At 44.9% G+C, this 10,804-nt stretch overlaps 1 protein-coding gene across 1 annotated transcript in view; it reads right to left on the reverse strand.

Moving 5' to 3' along the window:
- Positions 1–750, reverse strand: part of LOC132824807 (hyaluronidase PH-20-like) — a 52,904-nt gene extending 52,154 nt beyond the window's left edge. Inside the window, exon 1 of the mRNA XM_060839549.1 lies at positions 745–750. Within this exon, the coding sequence (XP_060695532.1) occupies positions 745–750 (6 nt within the window). The remainder of the gene's footprint in view (positions 1–744) is intronic.
- Between the last annotated feature and the right edge of the window lie 10,054 nt (positions 751–10,804).

Genomic DNA, 10,804 nt, shown 5'->3' on the forward strand with positions numbered 1-10,804 from the left:
ATCGATCTTTCAGGCAAAAGCCCATCCTGTCATTCCTGATGAAGGGCTTTTGCCCATGACATCGATTTTCCTGTTCCTCGGATGCTGCCTGACCTGCTGTGCTTTTCCAGCACCACTCATTTCTTGACTCACCAAGTTTAAGGGCATCTAAGTGGTCATTGGATAAATATATGGATGAAAATGGAACAGTGTAGCGTAGATAGGCTTCAGATTGGTTCCAAAGGTTGGCTCAACCTTGATGGCCAAAGGGCCTGTACTTGGCTGTAATGTTCTATGTTCCTCCCACCCTGAAAATACTCCATCCTGCTCTCCCAATTCCTCTGTCTACACTGCATCTGCTTGGACGAGGAGACATTCCACTCCTAAGCTTCCCAGATATCCACCTATTTTGAACAACGTGGTCTTCCCCCCCCATTAAGACAGCCCTGCACTGCACCACCTCCATTCCCCATTCTACTGCTCTAAACCCCCCACGCCAAATGCAATAAAGACAGGGTCCCCCTTGTTCTCACCTACCTCCCCACTTGTCTCCGTATCCAACACATCCTTAAATACTTCTGCCAACTCAAACTAGACCCACCACCAAGAACATCTTCCCTTCCCCACCCCTTTCTGACTTCTGCAAGGACCATTCCCTTTGACAGTCCTTGGTTTGCGCCACTCTCCCCATCAACCCCACTGAAAACCCAGGTACCATTGCAACCGGAAAAGATGCAAAGCTTGCCGGTACACCACACTCCTTACCTCCATCCAGGGCCCAGACAGTCCTTCCAGGTGAGACAGAGGTTCTCTTCCTACCACATTTACTGTATCCGGTGCTCCCGATGTGGTCTTCTCTACAAAAGGGAGACCAAACGTAAACTTAGGGAATAATTCACTGAGCATTACAGCTGGGCATGCAGGCACCAACTGGACCTTCCAGTCACTGCCCACTTTAATTCCCCTTCCCACTCCTTTTCTGACATGTCCATCCTTGGCCTCCTCCATTGCCAAAATGAACCAAACTGCAAATTGGAGGAACAACACCTCATCTTCCACCTGGACAGTCTAAAGCCCGGAGAACTCAACATTGAGATCTCCAATTTCAAATAACCTCCTCTACCTTCCCCCGACTCCCTTCCTAGATCGTCCCCCTCCGTTCCACTCTTCCCAGTCACCAACTTGGATTCATTCCTCCCATCGACCAATCTGGTTGTACCCTCCACCTGTGTTCACCTCTCCCACTTCACCACCCTGCCCCTGCCACCACCTTTATCTGCAGCTCCCTCTACAGCCACCCCTAGTCCTGAAGAAGGGTTACATCCAAAACGTTGAGTTCTCCACCTCCTGCCTGGCTTGCTGCATTTTTCCTAGCAAAAGTGGGTATAGCAGATGCTGGAGATTAAAGTCAAGGTTAGAGTTGTGCTGGAAAAGCACAGCAGATCAGGCAGCATCTGAGGAGTTGGAAAATCGATGTTTCGGGCAAAAGCCCTTCAGCAGGAAAAGTGTTCTTCCAGCCTCCTGCTTGTCTACTTCAGCTCTTTTGAAAAACATTCCATTTGGTCTCTTTTTGGGTCTTTCTGCATATCCTGCAACTTCTTTGTCCTCAAAGTGTTTATCCAGGTAGTAGAATCATAGAATCCAGACAGTATGGAAAAAGAAAAAGATGGAGGGATGCGTCATCACCCCAACACTGTTCCCGATCTACCTCACTGCAATGTCTCCCCTTACCACCGACAAGCTCCCTGCTGGAGTGGGGCTAACGTACAGAACCAATGGAAAATTATTCACCCTCTGCTACCTTCAAATCAAAATCAACGTTACCCCAACCAGTGTGATCAAGCTGTAGTAATACAGATTGTGCTTGTGTGTGTGCAATCTCAGAGGATGGACTCCAGACCATCATCAGCACCTTTACTTGAGTATGTGAGAGCATAGGTCTAACTCTGAACATGCACAAAACAAAGGTCCTCCACCAACCTGGGCCAGCATTATGGAGTGAACCCAACATCATCAAGGTCCATGGGGAGGCCTTAGAGAATGGTGGCCACTTCCAAGACCTTGGGAGTGTCCTGTCGGCCAAAGCAGCTATTGATGAAGAGATCCCGCATCATCTCCTGTGTGCTAGTACAGCCTTCAGCTGCTTGAGAAAAAGGGATTTCAGCACAAGAAGGTCAGATCCAACACCAAGATCATGGCTGTGGTGATTCCTGCTCTCCTATATAGTCCTCCAAAATGACATGGACTAGGTGCTGAAGTAAGATCCTGCAAATCTACTCAGAAGACAGACGCACCAACCCCAGCATGCTTGACTAGGCTGACATTTCTTGATCATCTACGGTAGGCTTGGCAGGTTGTCCCCATGACCAACACAGGACTCCCTAGGCAAGTGCTCTACTCCCAGCTCCGAAATAGCAGGCAAGGAAGTGGACAGAGGAAGTACTTCAGGGATATCCTTGAGGTCTCACTGGACAAAGTCCTGCATTCCCATTGATACCTGGGAATCACTGGCCCAAGACCATCCGAATTGAAGGAGGAGCATCTAGGAAGTGGTCAAGCACCTTGAGACTTGCTGTCAGGAAAAGGCAGAAACCAAATGGAAACAGCGAGAGGAGCATACTGCCAAACCAACACCTCACCCACCCCTTCCTGTGACCACCACCTGCCTCAAAAGTAACAGAGCCTGCAGTAGCCACTTAGACAGTACAGCCACCTATGGACTCTTCCTGAGAGTGGAACAGAGTCATCATCATCTGCAAGGGACTGCCAATGATGATGACAATGGGGAAGTATTCAGCCCATTGAGTCCACAACGACCCTCTGAAGAGTCCACCCAGTCCCACCCCATGATAGTATTACCCCCTATCCCTGTAACCCTGCATTTCCCATGACTATTCCACCTAGCCTACATGCACCTAGACACTATGGGACAATTTCCCATCGCCAATCCACCTGACCTGCACATCTTTGGACTGTGGGAGGAAACTGGAGCACCCGGAGGAAACCCACGCAGACACAGGAAGAATGTGCAAACTCAACAAAGATAGTCATCTGAGGCTGGAATCGAATCTGGGTCCCTATCGCTGTGAGGCAGCAGTGCTAACCACCGAGCCACCGTGCCGCCAATTCCATTGATTAATTGGTATCAACATTTCAGCCATTATTTTTGTGCTACCTGTACCCTTCATGATTTGAAACATCTCTATCAACTTCCCTTTCACATAAGAAAAATAAGGGAAGCCAATATGGCTCATTGAGCCTGTTCTGCCACTCATTGTGATCAAAGCTGATGTTGCATTTCAACTCCACTTTTCCACTCACTCTCCAAATTCCTTAATTCCTTGACAGACCAAACATCTGTCAATCTCAGCTTTAATATATTCAATATTGGGGCAGTCAAAACCCGCTGGAGTAGAGAATTGCAAAGATTTTCAACCCTTCAAGTGAAGGCATTTCTCTTTGTGTCGTCTTAAGTGACTGTCCCCTTGGCCTGAGAATCTGCTCCCTTGTTCTAGAATATCCATTGGGGAAATGGCCTCTCAGTACCGACCCTATCAAACTCTTAATGAGGCCATTTCTTATTCTTCTCAACTCCGGAGAATACAATCCCAATTAACTCAGGCTGTCATCACTGGACAACCCTCTCATCACAGGGACCCATCTTGTGTATCTTCACTGTGTCACTTTCAAAACAAGTACATCCTTTCGTAAGTAGTGGGACCAACATTGCACAATGTTTCAGGTATGGCCTCACCTTAGCCTAGTGCAAACCTTGTACCAGTAGCAAAAATGCCTGAAGAAGGGCTTATGCCCGAAACGTCGAATCTCCTGTTCCTTGGATGCTGCCTGACCTGCTGCGCTTTTCCAGCAACACATTTTCAGCTCTGATCTTCAGCATCTGCAGACCTCACTTTCTCCTCGAAGATTTTAACCTACTGCGAATCCTCTTGCAAGGATGCCTTCCTTGAAGAAGCTCTCTTCCTCCCTCTACAAGGATTTCAGTGAGTCTCTCTCTCACTGCACCCCCCAGGTCATCTCCTCTGTACAGAAGCTCTTCAGCCGCGTTCTCAAACAGACTCGCTACCACAGCCACATCTCCTTCCTCAGCACCTGCCTACGGAACCGACAATTCCTGAAGAAGGGCTTATGCCCGAAACGTCGAATCTCCTGTTCCTTGGATGCTGCCTGACCTGCTGCGCTTTTCCAGCAACACATTTTCGGCAAAACTTCTTTATTCTTATACTCCAATTCTCTTATAATAAATGCTCAAGGTGAGATTTACTCTCTGAATGCCTTGCTGCGTTTTTGTGCACAAGCGCACCTAAATGTTAATATTTACAAGTTTCACATATTTTTAACCAATCAGCATTTCTATTCTTCTGTCCAAAGTGAATATTCTCACAATTTCCTATGTTATACTCCAACAGCCATCTTATCGCCCATTCAATTAACCTGTTGGCCTGACTGCACTATTGACGTTTTCAAAAAGAACTATGAAAAGAAGTTTTCTGCTTTAAATTCTGCAACTTGATTTAAGTTTGAAAGTGACTTTCAAAGTGAAATTCACAGCAGACAACTGACCGGGTTGGTTCAAAGACATTGTGTTGCCTCAGCACCAGTCACAAAGAGAGTTATTTAATATCCAAGTTAACTTTAAAACTAACACAACACCAGGTTATAGTCCACCATATATGCCGAAGGGCCTGTTTCCACACTGTAAGTAATCTAATCTATTCTAATTTATTTGGAAGCATTAGCTGCTCAGGTGATGAAGGAGCAGTGCTTCGAAAGCTAGTGCTTCCAAATAAACCCGTTGGACTATCACCTGGCATTGTGTGATTTTTAATTTTGTCCACCCCAGTCCAACACTGGCATCTCCAAATCAAGTTAACCTTGGTCAACACAATGGGTCCTCCTAAAAGTGTAAACATTCAAAGCTTCTGGGACAACAAGAGACAGAAAAGAACCTCAATGGAAGTAACTTCATAGCTTGATGGAACAATGGCCCATTTGAAATTAACACAGCATCACTTTACTTTGGTTGTGATAAAACATCACTTTTGTATAATCTCCATTAAGAACTCAGAGAGACACCATTGGCCAAAGGGAACACAGGAGGAAGGCACATAGAAATTCTTTGTAGTTTTGCCTCAAGTGTTCCGGCAATCTGCAAGTGCTGTAACTGCACAAATAATAAGAAACTTGAAACTCCTCTCTCTCTTTCTCCCTCTCTCTGACAGATGCTGCTAACCTACTGATACAAGCAACACCAACTATTCTACAGAAGTTGTCACATGTGCTGAACCCAATTTAAACCTGTTTAACAAATTCAAATCTGTTAACTTCAGAAAGAAAAACTTGCAACAAGTAACATGCCTCCTGGTATTACTTTAATGTCTATAGGTACCTAATTACCCACTGTTAATCTTTGCATATGTATCTTTTCAGCCAATATCCTTATTATTTTTATTTGAATAGCAATAACAGTAGTTTTGCGATTAACTAACCCTTACCTTAAATAATTTTGCTTGAAAAGTAATAAGTATCTACAAAGAAGTTTATACAAAATTGTTGGCTCATGGACCATGCAGAGGACATGCCTGGTGCAGACATGATTCTGTTTACTTCCCTTTGTGGCTTCTTTCTGTCCTCCTCTCGGTTTGCATTCCCATTTAGTTTTGTGTCATTTAGAAGTTGACCATACAACCATAAGTCTGAAAGAAATAAGAACAGGTGGAGGACGTTTGGCTCCTTAAGGCTGCTTTGCCACTCAATAGGATCATGGATGATCCGACATTCCTCATGTCCACTTTCCCGATAACCCTTGATTCCCATACTGATCCAGAATCGATTTATTTTAGCTTTAAATACACCCAAGCACCCAACCTCCACTGCTTTCTGTGGCAAGGAGTTCCAAAGATTCACAAACCTCTGAGAGAAGAAGTTTCTCCTCATCTCAGTCCTAAGTTTCTTTATTCTGAGACTATGTTCATTGCTCCTAGATTCTCCATGAGGGGAAACATTTTCCCAGCATTTACCCTGTTAAGCCCCTTAAGAATCCTATATGTTTCAATGAGGTCAGATCTCTTTCTTCTAAATTTGGTTAATGTCTGTTTATCCAAGTTATTCATATAGATTTTAAATAACTGAGACCCCAGCAATGATCTAGGAGAAAGTGAGGACTGCAGATGCTGGAGATTAGAGCTGAACATGTGTTGCTGGAAAAGCGCAGCAGGTCAGGCAGCATCCAAGGAGCAGGAGAATCGATGTTTCGGGCACAAGCCCTTCTTCAGGAATGAGGAGGCTGTGCCAAGCAGGCTAAGATAAAAGGTAGGGAGGAGGGACTTGGGGGAGGGGTGTTGGGAATGCGATAGGTGGAAGGGGATTAAGGTGAGGGTGATAGGCCGGAGAGGGGGTGGGGGCGGAGAGGTCGGGAAGAAGATTGCAGGTCAAGAAGGCGGTGCTGAGTCCGAGGGTTGGGACTGAGACAAGGTGGGGGGGAGGGGAATTGAGAAAGCTGGAGAAATCTGCATTCATCCCTTGTGGTTGGAGGGTTCCTAGGCGGAAGATGAGGCGCTGTTCCTTCAGCCGTCGTGTTGCCATGGTCTGGCGATGGAGGAGGCCAAGGACCTGCATGTCCTTGGCGGAGTGGGAGAGGGAGTTAAGGTGTTCAGCCATGGGGCGGTTGGGTTGGTTGGTGCGGGTGTCCTAGTGGTGTTCTCTGAAACGTTCCGCAAGCAAAGGAGGCCACATCGGGTGCAGTGGATGGAAAGGAAGGATCCCTTGGGGCCTTGGAGGGAAGTGAGGGGGGAGGTGTGGGTGCAAGTTTTGCATTTCTTGCATTGCAGAGGAAGGTGCTGGGAGTGGAGGTTGGGTTGGTGGGGGGTGTGGACCTGACAAGGGAGTAAACCCCCACTAACCCAACCTCCACTCCCGGCACCTTCCCCTGCAACCGCAAGAAATGCAAAATGTGCGCCCACACCTCCCCCCTCACATCATTTACTGCATCCGCTGCACCCGATGTGGCCTCCTCTACAATGGGTAGACAGGGCCGCCTACTTGCAGAACGCTTCAGAGAACACCTTTGGGACACCCGCACCAACCAACTCAACCGCCCCATGGCTGAACACTTTAACTCCCCCTTCTACTCCGCCAAGGACATGCAGGTCCTTGGCCTCCTGCATTGCCAGACCATGGTAACACGACGCCTGGAGGAAGAGCGCCTCATCTTCTGCCTTGGAACCCTCCAACCACAAGGGATGAATGCAGATTTCCCCAGCTTTCTCATTTCCCCTCCCCCCCACCTTATCTCAGTTCCAACTCTCGCACTCAGAACTGCCTTCTTGACCTGCAATCTTCTTCCCGACCTCTCCGCCCCACCCCCTCTCCGGCCTATCACCCTCACCTTAACCTCCTTCCACCTATCGCATCCCCATACCCCTCCCCCAAGTCCCTACTCTCTACCTTTTATCTTAACCTGCTTGGCACACCCTCCTCATTCCTGAAGAAGGGCTTATGCCCGAAACGTCGGTTCTCCTGCTCTTTTGATGCTGCCTGATCTGCTGCGCTTTTCCAGCAACACATTTTTCAGCCCAGCAATGATCTGCATGGCAGTTGACTAATCATAGCCTGCCAACTTGATAACACCCTATTTATTGTTTGCTACAATATTGTTTATTAACAAATCCTCTAACCATGCTCATGAATTATATCCAGCTCCACTACTCCTTATCTAGTGTATTAATCTGTTGTGTGGCTCTTTATTAAATACCATATGTAATAGTTCACTCTTATTTAATCTAATCTACCAGTTACATCCTCAAAATAATCCTCTTTAGAAATTTGTCCAACAGGAACTCCTTTGGTAAAACAATGTTGACCTTTTCTATTCATATCATGTTTCTTTAAGCCTATTGTTAAGACTTCCTTAGTAATTGATTCCAGCATTTTCTTGATAATCAGTGACTAACTAATCATCACTGAATTCCTCCACTATCAACATCTGGAGGTTATCATTGACCAGAAACTCAACTGGACTCACCACATAAACACAATGGCTACAAGAGCAGGACAGAGGCTAGGATTACTGCGGTGAGTAACTTACTTTGAGACTCCTGAAAGCCTGTCCACCACCTAATGGACACAAATCAGGATTGTGATGGAATACTCCCCACTTGGCTGGATGAGTGCTGCCCCAACAACACTCAAGAACCTCTAAACTATCCAGGACAAAGCAGCCTGTTTGATTGGCATTGCATCCACAAGCATCCAGTCCTCCCACCATCGACACTCAGTAGCAGCAGGATATACAATCTCCAAGATGCACTGCAGAAATTCATTAAAGATCCTTAGCATCTTCCAAATCCACAACCATTTCCACCTACAAGGATGAAGGCAACAGATACATGGGAACACCATCACCATCAAGTTCCACTCCAAGCCACTCCACATCCTGATTTGGAAATATATCACTATTCCTTCATCGTCACTGAGTCCAAATCCTGGAATTCCCTCCCTAATGGCATTGTGGGTCAAGCCATTGCAGGTGGACTGCAGCAGCTCAAGAAAGCAGCTCACCAGCACCTTCTCAAGGGCAGCCAAGGATGGGCAATAAATACTGGCCCAGCCAGCAACACCCACATCCCACAAATGAATTTAAAAACACTGGTCTGTAGGTTGTCAGATTCTGTTATTCTCAGTCCAGCTGAGTGAGCAACATCCAGCTATTCAACAAGAGAAGCCATCAGCGCTTCTGCATCTGACTTCTAGTTTCAACCACTTCACTTCAGAAAGTGAATCTTCAAGCAAGGGATATTCTCAGCAGTAGAAAACACAGATCTTGGTTTCATCCTCATACGTCACTTTTGTCATAACTTATTAACATTTTTGTATCTGTACTTGTTAATTTCTATCACTTCTTGCTAAAATCTACCAGTTACATCTTCGAAATAATACTCTTAAGAAATTTGTGATTCTGTGAACATTATTAGAATTTACTGAAGTAATACTTTTCTGTCACTGCAGATTGTAGCTCATGGTATCACCACAGCAGTGTGGGATTCTTGCCACTGTCTCCCTGCTTAGAAAGGTCTCTTTCGTGATGTTCAGCTGATTGTCTTCAAAATAGCTGTTTCCAGCCAGCTTCATAAAATAAAACAAAACAACTCCAAATGATACCACCTGACTACCACCTGATGAAGGAGTGTCACTCTGAAAGCTAGCGTGCTTCCAATTAAACCTGTTGGACTATAACCTGGTGTTGTGTGATTTTTAACCAAATGATAATGTTAGTGAAGCATTGTTACACCAAAGCAAAGTCAATTATGCTGGATTTTTTTGGGATAGCTCTTCCATCTCCTGTCCAATACCCATCTTTTAAGGGTTCAATGGAATTCTTAAATTGTTGACTAACCTTTTGTAATTGTCTCTGATGATAACAGTCTGTTTGTCTGCTTTTGGCTGCTTGTGTGTATTTTAAAGATCAATTGGATTTACTGATAAAATATGTGACATTACAATTATACAGTCATGACATTCTCATCTTTTTAGTAGTTTGTTGATTTCTCAAACACTCGCACAACTCAACTTTACTTACTACATTCTTTGTAACCTTATAAATCTCTTCATTTAATCTTATACTATCCTTATCCTCCTTAGGAAGCCATAAATTGAGCTTTCTCATTGTATATTTGTTTTAGCGAGGAATGTATTTTTGTTGAACATTTGAATTATTTCTTTAAATGTTTCCCATTCTTTATTTGCCGTCATACCTGTTGGTTGGTTTATTCGATTAATTTTAGCCAGATATTCCCTCATAACTATAAAAGTGATTTTGTTTCAGTTTAGGATTTGTTTTGTGATTGGAGAATGCTATTTTCAATCTTAATGTGGAATTTAATTGAGTAAAGTGGACAGATGTGAATCTTATACTTGTACACTAGACTATGAATTACACCTTCATAACATTTAATGTATAAAAACGTGGTTGTTGTTTTATATATTGGTGTGGTTTGATAAAACAACAAATTGTTACAAAATGTCAGTTGGACTTGGCTCTTTTGCCATTGTTGGTTTCCACCCTCACCATAGTGAAGACACCGATTTGGTCCAAACCAGCATGAGATAGGAGAAGCTTGAAACAGTGCAACAGCGAGCCTGAGAGTGCAGAGTGAGCACAAGAGCAGAGAGACTCAAAATGGCATGAGAGGGCGCTGGATATTTTCAGATTTACTAGATTTAAAAATCAGAAGGGTGACGTCACAAGGAAACAGTCGCAATGAGATCAAGTTGCAAAGCTGCACAAGAGGAGGGAGTTCAAAAATATTCAACATATTTAGGAATCGTAGGAAAACCATGAGCTGATCAAGAGGAACCCGGAGCCAGTACCAGTGGAGTAAGCCAGACCAGGTGAGTATTTTTACTGTCCAGCCTTTTTAAAATTTGTCTTTAGATTAAGAGTGTTGTGGGGGGTGGAGGGGGAGCACATGGTGGCCCAGTGGTTAGCACGGCTGCCTCACAGTTCGATTTGCACCTCAGGTGACTGTCTGTGTGGAGTTTGCACATTCTCCCTGTGTTTGCATGGGTTTCCTCTGGATGCTGCAGTTTCCTCCCACAAACCAAAAGATGTGCAGGTTAAGTGAATTGGTCACGGTTAATTGCCCATAGTGTTCGATCCATTAGTCAGAGGTAAATGTAGGGGAATGGGTCTGGGTGAGTTACTCTTTGGAGGATCAGTGTGGACTTGTTGGGCCAAAGGGCCTGTTTCCATACTGTAGGGAACTTACTCTAATCAAACCAAAAAAAATAAAGAGTAAAGTAATGTCCG

This window comes from Hemiscyllium ocellatum, chromosome 19 (assembly GCF_020745735.1).
Source record: "Hemiscyllium ocellatum isolate sHemOce1 chromosome 19, sHemOce1.pat.X.cur, whole genome shotgun sequence".
NCBI lineage: Eukaryota > Metazoa > Chordata > Chondrichthyes > Orectolobiformes > Hemiscylliidae > Hemiscyllium > Hemiscyllium ocellatum.